At 38.9% G+C, this 26710-nt stretch overlaps 1 protein-coding gene across 2 annotated transcripts; it reads right to left on the reverse strand.

Annotated features, from left to right (window-relative positions):
* Window positions 1-279: 279 nt before the first annotated feature.
* On the reverse strand, window positions 280-26710 carry LOC133550834 (nuclear autoantigenic sperm protein-like). 2 transcript variants are annotated; one of them, XM_061896902.1, is made up of 14 exons: window positions 26554-26710; window positions 26382-26487; window positions 17818-17898; window positions 17633-17736; window positions 16304-17566; window positions 14704-14762; window positions 14566-14642; window positions 14389-14462; window positions 12788-12976; window positions 12569-12729; window positions 9912-9971; window positions 2682-2738; window positions 2431-2612; window positions 280-2351 (listed from the first exon to the last, which is right to left on the reverse strand). In XM_061896902.1, exons 2-14 carry the CDS (start codon window positions 26480-26482, stop codon window positions 2345-2347), a joined length of 2415 nt encoding a protein of 804 aa, XP_061752886.1. In that variant the 5' UTR covers window positions 26483-26487; window positions 26554-26710; the 3' UTR covers window positions 280-2344. The 2 variants fall into 2 exon arrangements, with proteins under 2 accessions (XP_061752886.1, XP_061752887.1); XM_061896903.1 differs by lacking the exon at window positions 9912-9971.

Consider the following 26710-nt stretch of genomic DNA (forward strand, 5'->3'; position numbering starts at 1 on the left):
TAGTATCACTAACCCCTCTTCCACCGTGCTGCCGCATTGTATTTTAGTTACTTTGAATTTACAACCCCCGGCACTGTTTTGTACTTTATTTCTTCACAGTTTGTAGATGTTGAAATACATAAAAAGGGTTTTAAAAGTTAAAAAAAAAAAAAAAAGTGAAGACAATTTATCAATGTTAAACTGAAATATCAAAAATGATTCATTCAGTGAAAAAAAGCCACTTGGTTTATGGATTGTATATTCAATAATGATTTTTGTCACAAATGTTGGAGGAGGAGAAAAAGTTTGCAAAAATGATCTTTATTAGGTCAAAGTTGAATGTAAAACAAAGATGAGGAAAAACTGCAATCATGGCGGGGAGGAACAATGCCAACATAACTCAAGTATTCAAGTACAATGCAAGTAGTATAGAAAGTTGTATTCCAAGCAGTATTCAAGTAGTATAGAAAGTTGTATTCCAAGCAGTATTCAAGTAGTATTAAAGTACAATGCAAGTAGTATTCAAAGTTGTATTCAAGTACAATGCAAACAGCATACAAAGTTGTATTCCAAGCAGTATACAAAGTTGTATTCCAAGCAGTATTCAAGGTTGTATTAAAGTACAATGCAAGTAGTATACAAAGTTGTATTCCAAGCAGTATTCAAAGTTCTATTCCAAGTAGTATTCAAAGTTGTATTAAAGTACAATGCAAGTAGTATACAAAGTTGTATTCCAAGCAGTATTCAAAGTTGTATTAAAGTACAATGCAAGTAGTATACAAAGTTGTATTCCAAGCAGTATTCAAAGTTGTATTCCAAGCAGTATTCAAGTACAATGCAAACAGCATACAAAGTTGTATTCCAAGCAGTATACAAAGTTGTATTCCAAGCAGTATTCAAGGTTGTATTAAAGTACAATGCAAGTAGTATACAAAGTTGTATTCCAAGCAGTATTCAAAGTTCTATTCCAAGTAGTATTCAAAGTTGTATTAAAGTACAATGCAAGTAGTATACAAAGTTGTATTCCAAGCAGTATTCAAAGTTGTATTAAAGTACAATGCAAGTAGTATACAAAGTTGTATTCCAAGCAGTATTCAAAGTTGTATTCCAAGCAGTATTCAAGTACAATGCAAACAGCATACAAAGTTGTATTCCAAGCAGTATACAAAGTTGTATTCCAAGCAGTATTCAAGGTTGTATTAAAGTACAATGCAAGTAGTATACAAAGTTGTATTCCAAGCAGTATTCAAAGTTCTATTCCAAGTAGTATTCAAAGTTGTATTAAAGTACAATGCAAGTAGTATACAAAGTTGTATTCCAAGCAGTTTTCAAAGTTGTATTCCAAGTAGTATTCAAAGTTGCATTAAAGTACAATGCAAGTAGTATACAAAGTTGTATTCCAAGCAGTATTCAAATTTGTATTCCAAGCAGTATTCAAAGTTGTATTCCAAGCAGTATTCAAAGTTGTATTCCAAGTTGTATTAAAGTACAATGCAAGTAGTATACAAAGTTGTATTCAAGTAGTATACAAAGTTGTATTCAAGTAGTATACAAAGTTGTATTCCAAGCAGTATTCAAGTACAATGCAAATAGTATACAAAGTTGTATTCCAAGTAGTATACAAAGTTGTATTCCAAGCAGTATTCAAGTACAATGCAAATAGTATACAAAGTTGTATTCCAAGCAGTATTCAAAGTTGTATTAAAGTACAATGCAAGTAGTATACAAAGTTGTATTCCAAGCAGTATACAAAGTTGTATTCAAGTAGTATTCAAAGTTGTATTCCAAGCAGTATTCAAAGTTGTATTTGAGTAGTATTCAAGTAGTATTCCAAAAAGTATACAAAGTTGTATTCCAAGCAGTATTCAAAGTTGTATTCAAGTAGTATACAAAGTTGTATTCCAAGCAGTATTCAAGTACAATGCAAATAGTATACAAAGTTGTATTCCAAGCAGTATTCAAAGTTGTATTAAAGTACAATGCAAGTAGTATACAAAGTTGTATTCCAAGCAGTATACAAAGTTGTATTCAAGTAGTATTCAAAGTTGTATTCCAAGCAGTATTCAAAGTTGTATTCCAAAAAGTATACAAAGTTGTATTCCAAGCAGTATTCAAAGTTGTATTCAAGTAGTATACAAAGTTGTATTCCAAGCAGTATTCAAGTAGTATACAAAGTTGTATTAAAGTACAATGCAAGTAGTATGTAAAGTTGTATTCAAAGCAGTATTCAAGTAGTATTCAAGTACAATGCAAGCAGTATTCAAACCTGTATTCAAGTAATATTCAAAGCTGTCAAACGTGCAATAAAAGTGAACATGACATCACAACATTGGACAGAAGGTCATGGCTGGACTTGAAGATGCCTTCAATGACTGCAAGTAAGGAGGAAAAAGTCAATGTTCAGAATGTCAACAAGTTGTGAGTGTTCAAAGATGCAAAGTCCAGCCTCACCTCTCCACCTCCATGCTGCTGTGACCGTTAGCTGCGTGCTCGCCGTTAGCTGCGTGCTCGCCTTTAGCGTCTCCGGTAGCTGCGTGCTCGCCGTTAGCGTCTCCGGTAGCGTGCGTCTCCTGAGCGCTGTCCTGCTTCAGCTTTTTCACGCCTTCTTTCACGGGACTCTCCTCTGGCTTCCTCTGCAACACACAAGCGGGGTCAGACGGGGTCACCCGCCATACGGGCGAGTCGGGTTGGCGTTCCCTCACCTTCTTCCTGACCAGGTGGCTGATGTCAGACACGGGAGTGACGCTCACGCTGCTGGACTGCTTGGACATCAACAACAATCCTCTGTTAGCACCTCGTTAGCCCAGACAAGTCATGTGACCCAGCTAGCATCACAACCTTGTCTTACCTTTACAGTCAACCACGGTTTTCACACCAGTTATTTGTCTACACACACAATCCTGGATGTTTGAATTGTTCACAGAGTGCACACGGAGTCAGATCATTAGGTCCGTGCTACGTTCAAGTGCACTAGGATAACACAGTGTTTGCCAAATGGTGTTCAGATAGTGACTGCGCTTTAAAGGGGAACATTATCACCAGACCTATGTAAGCGTCAATATATACCTTGATGTTGCAGAAAAAAAGACCATGTGTTTTTTTAACCGATTTCCGAACTCTAAATGGGTGAATTTGGGCAAATTAAACGCCTTTCCGTTTATCGCTCTTTTAGCGATGACGTCACCGCGGTAACACAGCCGCCATTTTCATTTTCACATTACAAACACCGGGTCTCAGCTCTGTTATTTTCCGTTTTTTTGGAACCTTGGAGACATCATGTGTTGTCGGAGGGTGTAACAACACTAACAGGGAGGGATTCAAGTTGCACCACTGGCAAGAAATCTGCCGCCAGACCCCCATTGGATGTACCAGAGTGTCTCCACATTTGACCGGCGATGCTAAGACAGACATGGCACAGAGATGTATGGATAACTTGCAGGTGCATTTGCAACCATTAAGTCAACTAAATCACAAAGTGCGGACTCTAATACTCTGGAATGCCCTCCCGGTAACAGTTCGAGATGCTACCTCAGTAGAAGCATTTAAGTCTCACCTTAAAACTCATCTGTATACTCTAGCCTTTAAATAGACCTTTTTAGACCAGTTGATCTGCCGCTTCTTTTCTTTCTCCTATGTCCCCCCCTCCCTTGTGGAGGGGGTCCGGTCCGATGACCATGGATGAAGTACTGGCTGTCCAGAGTCGAGACCCAGGATGGACCGCTCGTCGGGACCCAGGATGGACCGCTCGCCTGTATCGGTTGGGGACATCTCTACGCTGCTGATCCGCTTGAGATGGTTTCCTGTGGACGGGACTCTCGCTGCTGTCTTGGATCCGCTTGAACTGAACTCTCGCGGCTGTGTTGGATACTTTCACAGTATCATGTTAGACCCGCTCGACCTCCATTGCTTTCGGCCCCCTAGAGAGGGGGGGTTGCCCACATCTGAGGTCCTCTCCAAGGTTTCTCATAGTCAGCATTGTCACTGGCGTCCCACTGGATGTGAATTCTCCCTGCCCACTGGGTGTGAGTTTTCCTTGCCCTTTTGTGGGTTCTTCCGAGGATGTTGTAGTCGTAATGATTTGTGCAGTCCTTTGAGACATTTGTGATTTGGGGCTATATAAATAAACATTGATTGATTGATTGATTGAAAGGTGAGTTTTGTTGATGTTGTTGACTTATGTGCTAATCAGACATATTTGGTCACGGCATGACTGCCAGCTCATCGATGCTAACATGCTACGCTAATCAATACTAACATGCTATTTACGCTAGCTGTATGTACATTTGAAACTAGATACCCACATTTAATGCGAAACAAACACTTACCAATCGACGGATTTAAGTTGCTCCAGTGTCACAAGATGCGAAAGTCCTGATCGTTTGGTCCGCACATGCTAATAAGGCAGCCATGCTATGGGCCACTTCATTAGGTACACCCATGCTATGGCCGAATAGCGTCAATAGCTTCAATTTCTTCTCCCCTATCTGCCTCCATACTCCGACCATCTGTTTCAATACATGCGTAATCTGTTGAATCGCTGAAATACGAGTCTGAATCCGAGCTAATGTCGCTATATCTTGCTGTGGTAACAGCCATGTTTGTATTAGCAGCCCTGTATGACGTCACAGGGAAATGGACAATCACATTGCAAATAGCGAAAATCAAGCACTTTAAAGCTTTATTTAGGGGTAAAATTTTGAAAAAAAACTTAAAAAAATACAACAAGCTACTGGGAACTGATTTTTATTGTTTTTAACCCTTTTGAAATTGTGATATGTTTCCCTTTAATTGAATCTCGCTGCAAAATAAAACATGAAGAAAGTTGCCAGCACTTTGATAAAGAAGGTGAGAAACAAAGAAGCGGCCCGCACTTTGATAAAGAAGGTGAGAAACACTAAGAAAAAGTTGAAAGCACTTTGATAAAGAAGGTGAGAAACACTAAGAAAAAGTTGAAAGCACTTTGATAAAGAAGGTGAGAAACACAAAGAAGCGGCCCGCACTTTGATAAAGAAGGTGAGAAACACTAAGAAAAAGTTGAAAGCACTTTGATAAAGAAGGTGAGAAACACTAAGAAAAAGTTGAAAGCACTTTGATAAAGAAGGTGAGAAACACTAAGAAAAAGTTGAAAGCACTTTGATAAAGAAGGTGAGAAACACAAAGAAGCGGCCCGCACTTTGATAAAGAAGGTGAGAAACACTAAGAAAAAGTTGAAATCACTTTGATAAAGAAGGTGAGAAACACTAAGAAAAAGTTGAAAGCACTTTGATAAAGAAGGTGAGAAACACTAAGAAAAAGTTGAAAGCACTTTGATAAAGAAGGTGAGAACCACCAAGAAGCTGCCAGCACTTTGATAAAGAAGGTAAGAAACACTAAGAATCTGCCAGCACTTTAATCAAGAAGGTGAGAATCACTAAGAAGTTGCCCGCACTTTGATAAAGAAGGTGAAAAACACTAGGAAGTTCCCAACACTTTGATAAAGAAGGTGACAAACACTAAGAAAAAGTTGAAAGCACTTTGATAAAGAAGGTGAGAAACACAAAGAAGCGGCCCGCACTTTGATAAAGAAGGTGAGAAACACTAAGAAAAAGTTGAAAGCACTTTGATAAAGAAGGTGAGAACCACCAAGAAGCTGCCAGCACTTTGATAAAGAAGGTAAGAAACACTAAGAATCTGCCAGCACTTTAATCAAGAAGGTGAGAATCACTAAGAAGTTGCCAGCACTTTGATAAAGAAGGTGAGAAACACTAAGAAGCTGCCAGCACTTTAATCAAGAAGGTGAGAATCACTAAGAAGTTGCCCGCACTTTGATAAAGGTGAAAAACACTAAGAAAAAGTTGAAAGCACTTTGATAAAGAAGGTGAGAACCACTAAGAAGCCACCAGCACTTTGATAAAGAAGGTAAGAAACACTAAGAATCTGCCAGCACTTTAATCAAGAAGGTGAGAATCACTAAGAAGTTGCCCGCACTTTGATAAAGGTGAAAAACACTAAGAAAAAGTTGAAAGCACTTTGATAAAGAAGGTGAGAACCACTAAGAAGCCACCAGCACTTTGATAAAGAAGGTAAGAAACACTAAGAATCTGCCAGCACTTTAATCAAGAAGGTGAGAAACACTAAGAAGTTGCCAGCACTTTGATAAAGAAGGTGAGAAACACTAAGAAGCTGCCAGCACTTTAATCAAAAAGGTGAGAATCACTAAGAAGTTGCCCGCACTTTGATAAAGGTGAAAAACACTAAGAAAAAGTTGAAAGCACTTTGATAAAGAAGGTGAGAACCACTAAGAAGTTGAAAGCACTTTGATAAAGAAGGTGAGAACCACTAAGAAGCCGCCAGCACTTTGATAAAGAAGGTAAGAAACACTAAGAATCTGCCCGCACTTTAATCAAGAAGGTGAGAAACACTAAGAAAAAGTTGAAAGCACTTTGATAAAGAAGGTGAGAACCACTAAGAAGTTGAAAGCACTTTGATAAAGAAGGTGAGAACCACTAAGAAGTTGCCAACACTTTGATAAAGGTGAGAAACACTAAGAAAAAGTTGAAAGCACTTTGATTAAGAAGGTGAGAACCACTAAGAAGTTGCCAACACTTTGATAAAGAAGGTGAGAAACACTAAGAAAAAGTTGAAAGCACTTTGATAAAGAAGGTGAGAAACACTAAGAATCTGCCAGCACTTTAATCAAAGTGAGAATCACTAAGAAGTTGCCAGCACTTTGATAAAGAAGGTGAGAAACACTAGGAAGTTGCCAACACTTTGATAAAAGTGAAAAACACTAAGAAAAAGTTGCCAGCACTTTGATAAAGAAGGTGAGAAACACTAAGAAAAAGTTGCCAGCACTTTGATAAAGAAGGTGAGAAACACTAAGAAAAAGGTGAGAAACATTAAGAAAAAGAAGGTGAGAAACACTAAGAAAAAGGTGAGAAACACTAAGAAAGCTGCCAGCACTTTGATAAAAGTGAAACATTAAGAAAAGTTGCCAGCACTTTGATAAAGAAGGTGAGAAACACTAAGAAAAAGGTGAGCAACATTAAGAAAAAGAAGGTGAGAAACACTAGAAAGTTGCCAGCAGTTTGATAAAGAAGGTGAGAAACACTAAGAAAAAGGTGAGAAACACTTTGATAAAGAAGGTGAGAAACACAAAGAAAAAGGTGAGGAACACTAGAAAGTTGCCAGCACTTTGATCAAGAAGGTGACAAATGCTAAGAAAAAGATATTGCGGCTACACAACAGCTTAGCACACAGGTAGTAATGATTGAAGAGTGAAATGTAACATTTGTCAATACAACCAAGTATCAAATAGAACAGTGGTCCCCAACCACCGGGCCGCAGAAGAATTTTTTATTAATTTTTATTTTTTTAAAAAAAACACAATATACACTTACAATTAGTGCACCAACCACAAAAACCTCCCTTTTTCATGACAAAGAAAAAAAATAAATAAATAAAAAAAAATAAAAGGATTCCGCCGGTCCGCGGATACAAAAAGGTTGGGGACCACTAAAATAGAAGACATGAAGTCTCCAAGACAGAAGCGTATGAAAAAGTATTGAGTAACAAAGGTGTCCGCATCATCATCCAACTAGCAAATCATCTCCTGGACCAGCATAAATGTGTCACTATGTTCTGAGACAACATTCCAACATAATCACTGTGTGGACATGGTATCAGACTCATCAATATCAGTATCAGCCAGCATGATGATACCAACGTGTGAGGGGGTACAATTATTGGTGTGGACATGGTATCAGACTCATCAATATCAGTATCAGCCAGCATGATGATACCAACGTGTGAGGGGGTACAATTATTGGTGTGGACATGGTATCAGACTCATCAATATCAGTATCAGCCAGCATGATGATACTCACGTGTGAGGGGGTACAATTATTGGTGCGTACATGGTATGAGACTCATCAATATCAGTATCAGCCAGCATGATGATACTCACGTGTGAGGGGGTACAATTATTGGTGCATACATGGTATGAGACTCATCATATTCAGTATCAGCCAGCATGATACTCACGTGTGAGGGTGTACAATTATTGGTGCATACATGGTATGAGACTCATCAATATCAGTATCAGCCGGCATGATGATACTCACGTGTGAGGAGGTACAATAATTGGTGCATACATGGTATGAGATTCATCAATTTCAGTATCAGCCAGCATGATGATACACAAATGTGAGGGGGTACAATTATTGGTGCGTACATGGTATGAGACTCATCAATATCAGTATCAGCCAGCATGATGATACGTGTGAGGGGGGGTACAATAACTGTTGCTTACATGGTATCAGACTCAATATCAGTATCAGCCAGTATGATACCAACATGTGAGGGGGTACAACTATTGGTGCGTACATGGTATGAGACTCATCAATATCAGTATCAGCCAGCACGATGATCCTCACGTGTGAGGGGGTACAATTATTGGTGCGTACATGGTATCAGACTCATCAATATCAGTATCAGCCAGCATGATACTCTCGTGTGAGGGGGTACAATTATTGGTGCGTACATGGTATGAGACTCATCAATATCAATATCAGTATCAGACTGATGATACTCACGTGTGAGGGGGTACAATTATTGGTGCGTACATGGTATGAGACTCATCAATATCAGTATCAGCCAGCATGATGATACACAAATGTGAGGGGGTACAATTATTGCTGCGTACATGGTATGAGACTCATCAATATCAGTATCAGCCAGCATGATGATACTCACGTGTGAGGGGGGGTACAATAACTGTTGCTTACATGGTATCAGACTCAATATCAGTATCAGCCAGTATGATACCAACATGTGAGGGGGTACAACTATTGGTGCGTACATGGTATGAGACTCATCAATATCAGTATCAGCCAGCATGATGATACACAAATGTGAGGGGGTACAATTATTGGTGCGTACATGGTATGAGACTCATCAATATCAGTATCAGCCAGCATGATGATACTCACGTGTGAGGGGGGTACAATAACTGTTGCTTACATGGTATCAGACTCAATATCAGTATCAGCTAGTATGATACCAACATGTGAGGGGGTACAACTATTGGTGCGTACATGGTATGAGACTCATCAATATCAGTATCAGCCAGCACGATGATCCTCACGTGTGAGGGGGTACAATAATTGGTGCGTACATGGTATCAGACTCATCAATATCAGTATCAGCCAGCATGATGATACTCACGTGTGAGGGGGTACAATTATTGGTGCGTACATGGTATGAGACTCATCAATATCAATATCAGTATCAGACTGATGATACTCACGTGTGAGGGGGTACAATTATTGGTGTGGACATGGTATGAGACTCATCAATATCAGTATCAGCCAGCATGATGATACTCACATGTGAGGGGGTACAACTATTGGTGCGTACATGGTATGAGACTCATCAATATCAGTATCAGCCAGCACGATGATCCTCACGTGTGAGGGGGTACAATTATTGGTGCGTACATGGTATCAGACTCATCAATATCAGTATCAGCCAGCATGATGATACTCACGTGTGAGGGGGTACAATTATTGGTGCGTACATGGTATGAGACTCATCAATATCAATATCAGTATCAGACTGATGATACTCACGTGTGAGGGGGTACAATTATTGGTGCGTACATGGTATCAGACTCATCAATATCAGTATCAGCCAGCATGATGATACTCACGTGTGAGGGGGTACAATTATTGGTGCGTACATGGTATGAGACTCATCAATATCAATATCAGTATCAGACTGATGATACTCACGTGTGAGGGGGTACAATTATTGGTGCGTACATGGTATGAGACTCATCAATATCAATATCAGTATCAGACTGATGATACTCACGTGTGAGGGGGTACAATTATTGGTGCGTACATGGTATGAGACTCATCAATATCAGTATCAGCCAGCATGATGATACTCACGTGTGAGGGGGTAGGAGTGCTGCCGGCAGGTGCGGAGGAAGAGGAAGAGGTGGTTCCATCCTGACATCACACAACATCAAAATCAGGTACAGATGTGGTCTTAAAGTCCACATTGCCAATCTAACAGAACATTGTAGTCAGATGGGCTTCCTCCTGCTCCTTTTCACACATGTTGACCAGCTCAGTACAGTTCTACACTAATTATGAGAGAAGATACTTTAAGTGGGTCTGGTGTGTCATCCTTAAACCCTGCATGTGTAGACTTGGACTACTTCTTCAAGAAACTGACCCAAGGAGGACCAGGCACACATTACAGCAGTTTTAAATTCGCTGTCAAGTCGTGTTATTAGTTTTGAAATGTCTGCACGGACGTGTGCTTTATTGATCCCACCCGCTTTTACCGGATCAACCCTCGCTGACACCAAGGTCCTCCGACGCCAAACTTGGATTTTTACGGGCACAAAAGGTGGGCATGACGTCAGGTAACATTTAAACAAGTGTTACATGACGTCAGGTAACATTTAAACAAGTGTTACATGACGTCAGGTAACATTTAAACAAGTGTTACATGACGTCAGGTAACATTTAAGCAAATGTTACATGACGTCAGGTAACATTTAAACAAGTGTTATATGACGTCAGGTAACATTTAAGCAAGTGTTACATGACGTCAGGTAACATTTTAACAAGTGTTACATGACGTCAGGTAACATTTAAACAAGTGTTACATGACGTCAGGTAACATTTAAACAAGTGTTACATGACGTCAGGTAACATTTAAACAAGTGTTACATGACGTCAGGTAACATTTAAACAAGTGTTACATGACGTCAGGTAACATTTAAACAAGTGTTATATGACGTCAGGTAACATTTAAGCAAGTGTTACATGACGTCAGGTAACATTTTAACAAGTGTTACATGACGTCAGGTAACATTTAAACAAGTGTTACATGACGTCAGGTAACATTTAAACAAGTGTTACATGACGTCAGGTAACATTTAAACAAGTGTTACATGAAGTCAGGTAACATTTAAACAAGTGTTACATGAAGTCATGTAACATTTGCTTTTTAGAGAGCACCTGTCCACCTGTTGGGACTACTGTTGTCCCCGTACCAATATTTTAGTACCGCTACCAAAAAAGTATTTCCATACTTGTCTAAATAAAGGGGACCACAAAAAATGTCGTTAGTCTCTATTGTAACAATGTTAGTGTACATGAAACATGTGTTTATTATTGTCATTTAGTCCTTCAATAAAATGTTGAACATATTGGACAACTTGTCTTAAGACTCCTAATTAGTCTGCAGTAACATATTGTGTCATTTATACACCTATTTTCTACACATCATGAGGGACAAACTGTAAAAAATGCATCATTCATCTACTTGTTCATTTACTGTTAATATCTGCTTATTTTCTGTCTTAACATGTTCCATCTACACTTCTGTTCAAATGTAATAATCACTTATTATACTCTTCTTTGATACTTGACAGTTTTGCATGATACCACTCATTTAGGTATGGATCCGATACCAAGTAGTTACAGGATCATACAATAAAATATAATACCAGATAAATCAATAATGTGGTTAAGAAATACTGATGTAAAGGGTAGGTGTCACGCTGTTTTCTGTGGCAACATGTTCTATCTACACTTCTGTTCAAATGTAATAATCACCTATTTATCTCCTCCTTGATACCTGACAGTTTTGGATGATACCACACATTTAGGTATCGATCCGATACCAAGTAGTTACAGGATCATACATTGGTCATATTCAAAGTCCTCATGTGTCCAGGGACATATTTACCGACTTTATAAACAGAATACATTTTCAAAAAAGAAAAAACAAATTTTGTGACGATAAAAAATATCAATGTAATCATAGTAGTATCGACTAGATAGGCACTTGTACTTGGTATTATTATAGTGGATGTCAGGTGTAGAGCCACCCATGGCGTTTGTTTACATTGTGATGCCAGTTGTGACGCCATGTTTAGCTATTCCTCGCCATACAGTGATAATGGAACTTGTAAAAAAAACTTACTTTGTTGCCATGGAGACCAGGATTAGGGATTTACAAGTAGCAAAAACACTAGCTAGCCAGCCATGTCTTAAAGCAGCTCTTCCTGAGGGTGTTTCAGTGTTATAACCTCACCTTTATCTTGACTTTTTACACCAAAATGCGTCCATTCTATTTTTTCACTGTGTCTGTTTGTAAGTACTCTGTGTGTGTGCGCTGCCCAACATGCTCCTCTGCTGATAAAAGTAGCAAAGTCACCACGTGATTTAGACGGGGGACAGGCGATATAGCAGTGAATATGACTGATTAGTTTGGGTATGTAGGTTGGAAGAGAATGAGAAGGTACTGTTAGACGGTGTGGACACGCATGTTAGCGCAAACTGCACAAGGACTACTAGCATGGTCAGTTGGAGGCCGAGTTAGCATTTTTATATGGAAGTCTAAAAGAAAATACCACTTTGGTTATGAAAAGCAGAAGTCCATCTTCTGGAAAACAAACTGCCAAGTTTGGAGCGATTGGGACAGTATTTGTGTCTGGTCCAGTTGTAGTTTTACTACTTCCTGGTTGTAGGCAAGGTCCAAAATAAAGTAGTCCCCCACTGCTTTGAACAATTGAGATCCAACCTACCTGCACCTCAGCATCAGCCGCTATGGACTTCATGCCATCGGTGGCGTCCTCCACCTTCTCCTGGATCTCTGGCAGCAGAGCCTCCAGCTCCTCCATCTCCTTCCTCTCCTCGGCAAGCTGATCTGGGCCAGAAGCCTTGAGGAGCACCTGCGCCAGGTTCCCTGCAGGACAACTGGTAAGAACACACCTGAAGACGACAAGCCGAGAAGAAGCTCTCACCCAGCCTGCTCTTGATGACGGCCACAGAGCGCTTGAGTTCTTCCACGGCTTCCTTGTACTGCAGGTTGAAAGTGAGGCTCAGACCCATCTGGTAGTGGGTCTCAGCCAGCAGGCGACTGTCAGGGTCCAGGTGCTTCAGCTGCAGGCTCAGACACTTCCCAAAGTCCTCCAGTGCTTGTGTGTAGTTCCCTGTGGGCAGTGACACGCTTTTTGCTACTCAATAAGGAAAGTCACATCACCACAAATACATGACTAGTTTTCAGTTGAGTGACCTCACAACAAATACATGACTAGTTTATAGGTGAGTGACATCACCACAAATACATGACTAGTTTATAGGTGAGTGACATCACCACAAATACATGACTAGTTCATAGTTGAGTGACATCACCATAAATACATGACGACTAGTCCATAGTGGAGTGACATCAGCACAAATACATGACGATTTGTGAATAGTTGAGTGACATCACCACAAATTCATGACGACTAGTTCATATGCGAATGACATCACCATAAATACATGACAACTAGTTCATAGTGGATTGACATCACCATAAATGCATGACGATTTGTTAATAGTTGAGTGACATCACCAAAAATTCATGACTAGTTCATAGTGGAGTGACATCACCACAAATACATGACAATTTGTTAATAGTGGAGTGACATCACCAAAAATTCATGGCTACTTCATAGTTCAGTGACATCACCACAAATTCATGACTAGTTCATAGTTGAGTGACATCACCATAAATACATGACGACTAGTTCAAAGTTGAGTGACATCACCATAAATACATGACGACTATTTCATAGTGGAGTGACATCACCATAATTACATGACAACTAGTCCATAGTGGAGTGACATCACCACAAATACATGACAATTTGTTAATAGTTGAGTGACATCACCACAAATTCATGACAACTAGTTCATAGTGGAGTGACATCACCATAAATACATGACGACTAGTTCAAAGTTGAGTGACATCACCATAAATACATGACGACTAGTTCATATACGAATGACATCACCATAAATACATGACAACTAGTCCATAGTGGAGTGACATCACTACAAATACATGACGATTTGTTAATAGTTGAGTGACATCACCAAAAATTCATGACTAGTTCATAGTGGAGTGACATCACCACAAATTCATGACGACTAGTTCATATACAAATGACATCACCATAAATACATGACGAGTTCATAGTTGAGTGACATCATCATAAATACATGACTAGTTCATAGTGGAGTGACATCACCATAAATACATGACGACTAGTTCATAGTGGAGTGACATCATCATAAATACATGACGAATAGTGACAACTCATTAAAAAGACTATTACTGCTGCTAAATAACCTCCAGGAGGATGTCCCCCCCATAACTGAACACAGTGAGCCCTCTTTTCACTCCTTCACAGTCTGTCTCACCGCTGACTGACACACACACCCAAAGTACAGAAGGTCTCTCTACTTGCGACTTGCCAGTGACAACACTAACACATTCAAACCCCCCCGACTCATTCCAAACCCCCCCGCCCGACTCAACCCATCCCTCAAACCCGCCCGACTCCCTCCAACCTACCTGACTCAGCAGAAACTTCCCCCAGCTTCAAGTAAGTCTGTGCTACCATCAGCTGGTCCTCTTTGGTCTCTTTTCTAAGTCAAGAAGGAATTAAAAAAAAAAAAAAAAAAAAAAAAAAGTCATTTTTTACAAAGTTCCAAAGCCAACATACAGATGGCAGCCATTGTGCGCACTCACCTGTTGTAGATGACTTTAGCCATTTCCAGCATCTCCCAGGCCAGCTGAAGGTTCCCCACTTCTTCATCCTCACTTTCCTGTAAAAGCAGAAAAAACATCAAACCTGACCCAGACTCCAACGCCAGAGTTGTCCTCTACCTTTTCTGCAACATTGCTGTGTTCAGCCAGATCCAGCGTTTCTTCTTCTTCACCACCATCTAACAACATTTGGAAGACGGGAAGAGTCACAACCAAGTGGGCGGAGTTATCACCAAACATGTGCACACTGTAGCCAAATCCTAGAAAGGCTGTAAATAAACTTGCATCATCAATAGTCAAAGCATATTATGTGTTGGAACTAAGAGTCACAGCATATCATATGTGTTGGAACTAAAGAGTCAAAGCATATATGTATTGGACCAAAAAGTCAAAGCATATATGTGTTGGAACTAGGGTTGTCCCGATCTGATATTTGGATTGGATCGGCCGCCGATATTTGCCAAAAAATGCATATCAGCAAGGCATGGGAAAACGCCGATCCAGATCCAGTTTAAAAAAAAAAAACTCCAGTCCGTGTTTTCCAACACCCCGATTTAAATAATACATTCCACTCTTCTGCTGCTCCCTAAACTCCGTTCCGCCTTTTCCAGAACACCTTCAAAACATCCACAGGGCTGCGTTCTAACCGTTCAGACGGCCGTGTGAATTAAAAGTTACGGTAAAAATGTCAGCTGTGTGGGATTATTTTATCCTACAAAACGAAAAAGATGAAGAGGTGGAGTGTAAAACATGCCACAATAAAGTCAAGCGTGGTGGTAAAGTTGTAAGACATTTTAATGACTCTTGCGAGTGAGAGGCTTTTTTGCACTCATCATAGACGAACACAGGAGCAGGCTGACACCTGAGCATCTTGAAGTGCTCGTCTTTGTTAGAAAGAATCTCCCCATTATGCTTGGGACTTCAATTGTTCCCCCCCCCCCCCCCCCCCCTGACTGGGCCAAACAATTGAAGGGAGTGTGTGTGTGTATGTATGTATGTATGTATGTATGTATGTATGTATATATATATATATATATATATATATATATATAAACTTAAAAAAAAATAATAAATATATATATATATATATATATATATTTATTATTTTTTTTTTAAGTTTACATTTGTTCAAGAGCAAGTATTGATGCTGAGTTATACACATTTTATCCCACTCATGTTTGTGTGTTTTGCTTTTTTTAAAATAATGTTTACAGCATTATTTGCACTTTATACTCTTCACTTTTTTACTGTTTAATGATGCCATTTCTGTTTGTCATGTATAATTTTTGATATTTTGTGTTTATCCTTGAATACAAACTATTGTGTATTATTCAAACTCACCTAAATCAGCTGGCTAGTTGTTATCAAGAGTACTAAAATCCTTTTCAGCATGAATCTGACAACTAAGTAGGCTAAATAACTAAACTTTAATACATGCTCAGATAGGCCAGTATCGGTATCAAATCGGAAGTGCAAAAACAATATCAGTATCGGATCGGAAGTTCAAAACTCTGAATCGGGACATCCCTAGTTGGAACTAAATTAAAGCATATCATATGTGTTGAAACTAAGCATATCATATGTGTTGAAACTAAGCATATCATATGTGTTGAAACTCAAAACAGATCTTTGCTCAATTCTCTTGTAATATATGGCCCGCTGGTTTAAGCTTGCCCATCCCTCTTCTAGATGACAGAAAGCCAAAGACTAAGACTCTTACCTTCAGCTTCTTCCGCTATGTCCTCCTCAGCTTCTTCCTCCTCCATCTTGTCTTCTGGTTGTTCCTTCTTGTCTACCTTCTCTGCTGCCTTTTTGTCTTGTGATTGTACTTTAGCTTCTTCCTGCTCCATCTTGTCTGCGGCGTCATCTTCTACCTTCTTGTCTTCTGGTTCTTCCTTCTTGTCTACCTTCTCTGCTGCATTTTTGTCTTCTGATTGTACTTTAGCTTCTTCCTGCTCCTTTTTGTCTTCTGGTTCTTCCTTCTTGTCTACCTTCTCTGCTCCCTTTTTGTCTTCTGATTTTACTTTAGCTTCTTCCTGCTCCATCTTGTCTGCGGCATCATCTTCTACCTTCTTGTCTTCTGGTTCTTCCTTCTCTGTTGCATTTTTATCTTCTGATTGTATTTTAGATTCTTCCTGCTCCTTGTCTACTGGTCCTTCCTTCTTGTCTACCTTCTCTGCTGCATTTTTATCTTCTGATTGTACTCTAGCTTCTTCCTGCTCCTTGTCTTCTGGTCCTTCCTTCTTGTCTACCTTCTCTGCTGCATTTTTATCTTCTGATTGTACTTTAGCTTCTTCCTGCTCCATTTTGTCTGCGGCATCATCTTCTACCTTCTTGTCTTCTGGTTCTTCCTTCTCTGCTGCATTTTTATCTTCTGATTGTACTTTAGCTTCTTCCTGCTCCTTGTCTTCTGGTTCTTCCTTCTTGTCTACCTTCTCATCTGCATTTTTATCTTCTGATTGTACTTTAGCTTCTTCCTGCTCCTTCTTTTCCGCGGCATGATCTTCTACCTTCTTGTCTTCTGGTTCTTCCTTCCGGTCAGCTGGCTCTTCCTCTTTCTGGTCTTGTGGTTGTACTTTAGCTTCATCCTCCTCCATCTTGTCTGCTGCATCGTCTACTTTGTCCTCTGGTTCTTCCTTCTTGTCTACCTTCTCTACTGCCTGTTTGTCTTGTGGTTGTACTTTAGCTTCGTCCTCCTCCATCTTGTCTGCTTCATCATCTTCTACCCGCTTGTCTTGTGGTTCTTCCTTCTGGTCTTGTGTTTGTACATCCTCATCAGCTTCTTCTACAGTCTTCTCTGCGGGTTTTTCTTCCACCTTGTCAGACGGCTCCTCTTCCATCTTGTCTGCTGCTTCCTTCTTGTTGCCCTCGCCTACCTCCGATGAGTTTCCTTTTCCCTCACCTTCCTCGTTCTTCTGCACGTCCGCAGACTTCTCCGCCATGGCTTCATACACCTGAACCCTCAGCTCATCCCTGGTCTTCTCTGTTATGACGCAAGAAGACCATCAGCACTTCCTACTAACCCTTCATCTCCTTATTTCTCACTCACCGTCAACATTTTCTGTGCCCTCAACGTTGGAGTCCTTGGGGTTTTCCTCGTCGTCGTTCTCTGGGACTCCTTCTAAAGCGTTACCGAGTACGGAGTTCTCCATCCTGCGTGGCAACACGGACAAGTCAGCTCATATGCTTGGTTTCAGGATAATCTTTCATTTCAAAAATGTGATTTGAATATACCTTGCCAAATCCAAAAGTGCTTTACCACACCAGAAGAACGCTTCTGCACACTCATCTGCTGTATCTCCATATTTCTTAGCTCTGAAAACATTAGTTTCAACATATTAGCCATTTTATTTAAGCAGCAGGACAATCAGTCTTGTTTATCAAAATATAACTCTGGATGTCAACATCGTGTATGTGCTGAAAGATTCATGTATGATTGTTTATCAAAATATAACTATATGTCAACATTGTGTATGTGCTGAAACATTCATTTTTGATTATTTGTCAAAAATAACTATAGATGTCAACATTGTGTACGTGCAGAAAGATCCATTTATGATTGTTTATCAAAATATAAGTATAAATGTCGACATTGTGTATGTGCTGAAAGATTCATGTATGATTTATCAAAATATAACTATAGATGTCCACATTGTGTACGTGCTGAAAGATGAATAATAATTGTTTATCAAAGTATAACTATAGATGTCCACATTGTGTACGTGCAGAAAGATCCATTTATGATTGTTTATCAAAATATAACTAGATGTCAACATTCTGTGTGCGCTGAAAGATTAATTAATTATTTTTTATCAAAATATAACTAGATGTCAACATTGTGTACGTGCTGGAAGATTAATTTATGGTCAAAATATAATTATAGATGTCAACATTGTGTACGTGCAGAAAGATCCATTTATGATTATCAAAATATAACTAGATGTCAACATTCTGTGTGCGCTGAAAGATTAATTTATGATTGTTTATGAAAATATAACTATAGATGTCAATATTGTGTACGTGCTGAAAGACTAATTATGATTGTTTATCAAAATATAACTATATATGTCAACATTGTATATGTGCTGAAACATTCATTTTTGATTATTTGTCAAAATATAACTATAGTTGTCAACATTGTGTACGTGCAGAAAGATTCATTTATGATTGTTTATCAAAATATAAGTATAAATGTCAACATTGTGTATGTGCTAAAAGATTCATGTATGATTTATCAAAATATAACTATAGATGTCGACATTGTGTACGTGCTGAAAGATTAATAATAATTGTTTATCAAAATATAACTATAGATGTCAACATTGTGTACGTGCTGAAAGATCCATTTATGATTGTTTATCAACATATAACTAGATGTCAACATTCTGTGTGCGCTGAAAGATTAATTTATGATTGTTTATCAAAATATAACTATAGATGTCAATATTGTGTACGTGCTGGAAGATTAATTTATGGTCAAAACATAACTATAGATGTCAACATTGTGTACGTGCAGAAAGATCCATTTATGATTGTTTATCAAAATATAACTAGATGTCAACATTGTGTGTGCGCTGAAAGATTCATTTATGATTGTTTATCAAAATATAACTATAGATGTCAATATTGTGTATGTGCGGAAAGATTCATGTATTTATCAAATTATAACTATAGATGTAAACATTGTGTACGTGCTGAAAGATTAATTATGATTGTTTATCAAAATATAACTATAGATGTCAACATCGGGTATGTGCTGAAAGAATGATTTGTGATTGTTCTCTTCAGTAAAAACTTATTTTAGGTTTTGCTCACAATTGATTTCTTTCATTCAGACTCGCCAAGTTGGTGCTTTTCATTTATCCTTCCATTAACTATCAGCTCACGCCTGGAACTGCATGATTTTTTTTAACTGCCTCAGGACCGCGAATTAAACTGCATTGAAAGCCTTTAATTTTCTTTAAAATGGTTTTTGAACAACCCACAACAAAAAAATGATTGATTTTTTTAACTTCAAAACTTTGTAGCTATAATTTAGCTTATCACAATGCTTCAATTACCATTGGAAAGTTTTTTTTCCTTGGTATTTGCAACAATATTTTTTGCATTTGATTTTTTTGTGATCATTGATTAACACACAGGTGTCAAACTCAAGGCCCCGGGGCCAGATCATTTTATCTGGCCCGCAAACACCCGGAAATGATATATATCCATAAAGTACTTAATAATTTTTCACTAAATATCATTGATTTTTGCCATTTTGAAATATATGTAGTTTGAAATTGGACACCTTTTAAACGTTAATAGTATCCAATATTGCAACAAATATTACAGTATCATACTTTGCAAACATGTTTGTCTAAATATTTAACTTTACAGCATCAAATAATAAAATGACAATACATTTTACATTGCTCTTTACAGCATATTACTGGCAATTGAAAAAAAAAAAAAAAACACTACCGTTTAGTGTGTTAAAATAGCGTTGACTGAGCTGCCAGTTTTTGACCATAAAATGTGAATTGTGAAGTGAATTCTATTTATATAGCGCTTTTTCTCTAGTGACTCAAAGCGCTTTACATAGTGAAACCCAATATCTAAGTTACATTCAAACCAGTGTCGGTGGCACTGGGAGCAGGTGGGTAAAGTGTCTTGCCCAAGGACACAACAGCAGTGACTAGGATGGCGGAAGCGGGAATCGAACCTGCAACCCTCAAGTTGCTGGCACGGCCACTCTACCAACCGAGCTAAACCTTTAAATGTTATTTTTAACGGTGTATTATTGTAAATGGAAAGACGGTACATTTGTTTTTACGGTAGAAAAACTGACAGCCAAGTTGCCGGAATAAAAAAAGAACTTTTACCGCTTTTCCATGAACAATATAATGAATGAATAAAATAATGTAAATTTAACAACAATTCTGGCAACTAAGCTACCAGATTTTTCCGTAACACCCCCCCCACACACACACAAAAAACAGTGGTACCGTTTTTCCATTTACCCTAAATGTAAAGTTTTTACTGTAAAATGGACCCTCTACGTGAAACAATTTATATAATGAATAATGAATTCCAACAGCAAATTCCTACATTATTCACTGTTCCAATCTGATTGTGGCCAGAATTGCCATGTGGCCCTAATGAAAACCACTTTGACACACCTGCATAAATGCAAAAAGGTTTTGTGATTAATCACACGAGTTAACGCAGGAACTTTTGACTGCCCTAAAAACACATTTCCAGATTTTCCAAATACATTAGTGTACTAGAAAATCAGGTACACCAACACTTTTTTATGATTGTCAATGGAGCAATCAAAGTTGCTCACACAGTCAATAAGGTGGGCACTATGATTGACACGTCAACTTCCATCCATCCATCCATCCAGCTTTTTCTGCTTATCCGAGGTGGGGTTGCGGGGGCAGCAGCCTAAGCAGGGAAGCCCAGACCTCCCTCTCTCCAGCCACTTGGTCCAGCTCTTCCCAGGGGATCCCGATGCGTTCCCAGACCAGCTGGGATACATAGTCTTCCCAACGTGTCCTGGGTCTTCTCCGTGGCCTCCTACCGGTCGGACGTGCCTGAGACCCCTCCCTAAGGAGACGTTCGGGTGGCATCCTGACCAGATGCCAGAACCACCTCATCTGGCTCCTCTGCATGTGGGGGAGCAGCAATGATATTTTTTTTTTTTTTTTTTTTTTTTAAATCAAAGAACTCCAAGCGCTTTGACACTATTTCCACATTCACACACTGATGGCGGGAGCTGTCATGCAAGGCGCTAACCAGCACTAATCAGGAACAAGGGTGAAGTGTCTTGCTCCAGGACACAACAGACGTGACTAGGATGGCAGAAGGTTGGGATTAAACCGGGCCTTCATTTGCCCAGGTCTGCTCTAAAGTGGCCACATGTGTGGACAGCACCTTTTAGCTCTTATTTCCAAAATTGTGTACACTACTGAATTGGGGTCATATGGCCACCTATGTCAGGGGTGTCCAAAGTGCGGCCCGCAGGTCATTTTTAAAAGGGCCCCAAATTACATTTTAGGAATACAATTGAAAAAAATTAAAACATAAAAAGTGATATAAAAGAGCAAACGGGTGAAATGTAACAAGAAAATGTTGCAATGCTTTAATAAAGCTGCCATGCAGGGTGTTTCTTTACAAAAATAATAATGAATCAAAATCAATGTCATTTTGAATTATTGACCCATTCAAGGCTTCAATTACTTCACATTAAATATTCCACTTGGAGATATTTTTTTAGGGAAAATGTTGCATATTTTGTGTTTTGCCATATAAAAAACTGAGTTTTTTTTTTTAAAGAAGGGCCTAAAACAAACAAAACAAACAATAAAACTTAAAATTGACAGATATATCTACCTAAAAAAGTTATTGGGTGAAAATATTGCATAGTTTGTGTTTTTTCCATTTTTTTTCCCCCTAATGTTGATCTAGAAATTTAAAACTTGAATAAAAATGAAAATAATAATACCGAATAATGACAAATTAATATTTTTTTTTTACCAAAACCCTTTGGGGTCCCCGGGATCATAACTGAGTGGAGGCCTTAATGTATATTTTTTATACATATATTGTAGTGGTTTTTAAAATAAAGAATCTGAAAATAGCCCCCGCTTGCTTTGATTTTTCAGTGTGCAGCCCTTAGTGGAAAAAGTTTGGACACCCCTGACCTATCTGGATACTTGTACTGCCATCTGGTGGTGTCGGAAGAGTATAACATACAATGGAAATTTGGGGGGGGGGAAAAAAGTGTAAAAATAATTTGCATGTCGCTAAACATGAAGTACACATTTGTGTACTCTTGGACTAAGTACATCACATCAAAAGATGATTCTTAGTTTTCATTCTAATTAGGGTCCAATAAGCCCAAATAGCAAAGAGAAATACAAATTAAAGCGGCAAGCAGCGATGGACGGGACCGACTTTTGCTGGTATTTCCTGCCTTTACCCATTCAACATATCTTTAACTGCACATTACCTACCTTCCCTGTATCCTGGGGTCACACTGGTGCTTCTTTCTTTCACCCATACATGCTGGTGCTTCCTGCCATCACCCAGACAACATATCTTTACCTGCACATTACCTACCTTCTCTGTATCCTGGAGTCAAACTGGTGCCTCCTTTCACCCAGACAACATATCTTTACCTGCACATTACCTACCTTCTCCGTATCCTGGAGTCAAACTGGTGCCTCCTCCTTTCACCCAGTCAACATATCTTTACCTGCACATTACCTACCTTCTCTGTATCCTGGAGTCAAACTGGTGCCTCCTTTCACCCAGTCAACATATCTTTATCCGTACAGTACCTACCTTCTCTGCATTGTGTGGTCACGCTGGTGCTTCATGCTTTTAAGCGGCCATCTTGAGACGGCAGCAGCGCAGCGGATCTTTGAAGGCTCGTAAAATCAAAACCGGAGCAGTTAGAAAAACTCTTTTCGCAAATTTTAATCAGAAGGGTTCAATCTCTCTCCTGTGCGAGTTTGAAGCAGACACAACAAACGCGCTCAGAGGAGATAGTTTGAAAAAAGGTAACTGGTTTTTACAAAGCTTTTGTTTTGAAGGGGTAATTGCAAACTTCTTGTTGATTTTTGCTGAAGGATGTCAGTTAATGAAATGTAGGTTTGAGTAGAGGTTTTTGTTTCATGTCTCTACGACATTCCTACCGGAAAGTTACAATCAGTTTTGTCTGTGTTTTCTTCCTAGGAGCAGTTTTGTCTGTTTTATTCCTGGGGGGCGCTAGAGCGCAATTTTAAGTTTTTTGTGCTTTTTTTTTTAGATCGCAATTTTCGCCAGTCCTGATGTGTGTGTCCAGTTTGGTGAGTTTTGAAGCATTTTAAAGGCGGTCAAATTACAGCTCAAAGGGGCAGAAATTACATTTTTTAGGAAACTTTTGTTTTGAAGGGGTTTTTGCCAACTTCCTGTTGATTCTGCTGAAGGATGTCAATTTATGAAATGTAGGTCTAAGTCAGACCTACATAGAGGTTTTTGTTTCATGTCTCTGTGACATTCCTACTAGAAGTTACAAACAGTTTTGTCTGTTTTATTCCTAGGTGGCGCTAGAGCGCAATTTTAAGTTTTGGGTTTTTTTTTTGTTTTTTTTATAAGATTGCAATTTTCGCCAGTCCTGATGTGTGTGTCCAGTTTGGTGGGTTTTGAAGCATGTTAAGGGGGTCGAATTACAGCTTAAAGAGGAAAAAATGACATTTGTAAGGAAACTTTTGTTTTGAAGGGGTGTTTGCCAACTTCCTGTTGATTTTTGCTGAATGATGTCATTTTATGAAATGTAGGTATAAGTCAGACTTACATAGAGGTTTTTGTTTCATGTCTCTACGACATTCCTAACGGAAGTTACAATCAGTTTTGTCTGTGTTTTCTTCCTAGGAGCAGTTTTGTCTGTTTTATTCATAGAGTGAAATTTTGCGTTTTTTTTTTTTCATTAGATCGCAATTTTTGCCAGTCCTGATGTTTGTGTCCAGAATGGTGAGTTTTGAAGCATTTTAAAAGGGGGTCAAATTACAGCTCAAAGGGGCAAAAATTAATTTTTTTAGGAAACTTTTGTTTTGAAGGGGTGTTTGCCAACTTCCTGTTGATTTTTGCTGAATGATGTCATTTTATGAAATGTAGGTATAAGTCAGACTTATATAGATGTTTTTGTTTCATGTCTCTGACATTCCAAACGGAAAGTTACAATCAGTTTTGTCTGTGTTTTCTTCCTAGGAGCAGTTTTGTCTGTGTTTTATTCATAGGGGGCGCTAGAGCGAAATTTTGAGTTTTTTTTTTTTTTTTCATTAGATCGCAATTTTCGCCAGTCCTGATGTGTGTGTCCAGTTTGGTGAGTTTTGAAGCATGTTAATGGGGTCAAATTACAGCTTAAAGAGGAAAAAAATTACATTTTTTTAGGAAACTTTTGTTTTGAAGGGGTGTTTGCCAACTTCCTGTTGATTTCTTCTGAATGATGTCATTTTATGAAATGTAGGTATAAGTCAGACTTATATAGAGGTTTTTGTTTCATGTCTCTACGACATTCCTACCAGAAGTTACAATCAGTTTTGTCTGTGTTTTCTTCCTAGGAGCAGTTTTGTCTGTTTTATTCCTAGGGGGCGCTAGAGCGCAATTTTAAGTTTTTTGTGCTTTTTTTTAGATCGCAATTTTTGCCAGTCCTGATGTGTGTGTCCAGTTTGGTGAGTTTTGAAGCATTTTAAAGGGGGTCAAATTACAGCTCAAAAGGGCAAAAATTACATTTTTTAGGAAACTTTTGTTTTGAAGGGGGTGTTTGCCTACTTCCTGTTGATTTTGCAGAAGGATGTCAGTTTATGAAATGTAGGTCTAAGCCAGACCTACATAGAGGTTTTTGTTTCATGTCTCTATGACATTCCTACTAGAAGTTACAATCAGTTTTGTCTGAGTTTTATTCCTAGGGGGCGCTAGAGCGCAATTTTAAGTTTTGGGATATTTCTTTTTTTTTTATTACATCGCAATGTTCGCCAGTCCTGATGTGTGTGTCCAGTTTGGTGAGTTTTGAAGCATGTTAATGGGGTCAAATTACAGCTTAAAGAGGAAAAAATTACGTTTGTAAGGAAACTTTTGTTTTGAAGGGGTGTTTGCCAACTTCCTGTTGATTTTGCTTAATGTCATTTTATGAAATGTAGGTATAAGTCAGACTTACATAGAGGTTTGTGTTTCATGTCTCTACGACATTCCTAACGGAAGTTACAATCAGTTTTGTCTGTGTTTTCATCCTAGGAGCAGTTTTGTCTGTGTTTTATTCATAGGGGGCGCTAGAGCGAAATTTTGAGGTTTTTTTTTTTCTTCATTAGATCGCAATTTTTGCCAGTCCTGATGTTTGTGTCCAGTTTGGTGAGTTTTGAAGCATTTTAAAGGGGGTCAAATTACAGCTCAAAGGGGTAAAAATTACATTTTTTAGGAAACTTTTGTTTTGAAGGGTTGTTTCGCCAACTTCCTGTTGATTTTTGCTGAAGGATGTCAGTTTATGAAATGTAGGTCTAAGTCAGACCTACATAGAGGTTTTTTGTTTCATGTCTCTATGACATTCCTACTAGAAGTTACAATCAGTTTTGTCTGTGTTTTATTCGTAGGTGGCGCTAGAGCGCAATTTTAATTTTTTTTTTTTTTTTACATCGCAATTTTCACCAGTCCTGATGTGTGTGTCCAGTTTGGTGGGTTTTGAAGCATGTTAAGGGGGTCAAATTACAGCTTAAAGAGGAAAAAATGACATTTGTGAGGAAACTTTTGTTTTGAAGGGGTGTTTGCCAACTTCCTGTTGATTTTTGCTGAATGATGTCATTTTATGAAATGTAGTTATAAGTCAGACTTATATAGAGGTTTTTGTTTCATGTCTCTACGACATTCCTAACGGAAGTTACAAACAGTTTTGTCTGTTTCTCTCCTAGGGGGCGCTAGAGCACAATTTTGAGTTCTGGGTTGTTGTTTTTTTGATTAGATGGCAATTTTCGCCAGTCCTGATGTGTGTGTAAAAATTGGTGAAGCATGTTAAGGCAGTCAAATTACAGCTCTAAGAGGCGGCGGTATAATAATAATAATAAAACTTTAGAAATACAATAGGGTCCTCTGTCCCAAAGAGATATTCGGTCCCTAAAAACGCGTGTAAACAAACAGCTTGGGCCTTAAGCATGCTCCTATTAGCGGTGTGTGCATACATGTTAGCAAATGTGTGTTGTTGTGTGCATAAATATGAATTTATGTGTGTGTTGTTGTGTGCATAAATATGAATAAATGTGTGTTGTTGAGGCACTCACAACACGGCACAGGCCTCCTGCAGGGCGCCGACCGCCTCCACCACCTTCCCCGCCGCCAGGTGCTTCTTCCCGGCGCCGATTAGCTGGTTGGCCTCGTCCATGTCGGCTGAAAAGAAACACGCCGTTAAACAGTGTTCGGCCGTGTGTTCAAACATGAAGACAAAGCTGCCACCTCGATACTACGTGCTCCTGACAAAGGGCGGCTGCGTTGAAAAGAGAAAAGTGACGTCAGCTCGTCTTCTTGTCTTGTTAGAAGGCTCGCATTTGGCGCCAAAACCAACCCCCCCTCGTTCCCCTCCTTTTTGTGCTCACACTTCCGCTGACGTCAT

Source organism: Nerophis ophidion, linkage group LG04 (assembly GCF_033978795.1).
Source record: "Nerophis ophidion isolate RoL-2023_Sa linkage group LG04, RoL_Noph_v1.0, whole genome shotgun sequence".
Lineage (NCBI taxonomy): Eukaryota > Metazoa > Chordata > Actinopteri > Syngnathiformes > Syngnathidae > Nerophis > Nerophis ophidion.

Coding starts and splice junctions, on each gene's coding strand:
- LOC133550834 (XM_061896902.1), bottom strand. CDS start 26,482: ATGGACGAGGCCAACCAGCTAATCGGCGCCGGGAAGAAGCACCTGGCG. Junction 14,643..14,703: donor ACAGCAATGTTGCAGAAAAG/GTAGAGGACAAC, acceptor CTGCTTTTACAG/GAAAGTGAGGATGAAGAAGT. Junction 14,463..14,565: donor GCTAAAGTCATCTACAACAG/GTGAGTGCGCAC, acceptor TTCTTGACTTAG/AAAAGAGACCAAAGAGGACC.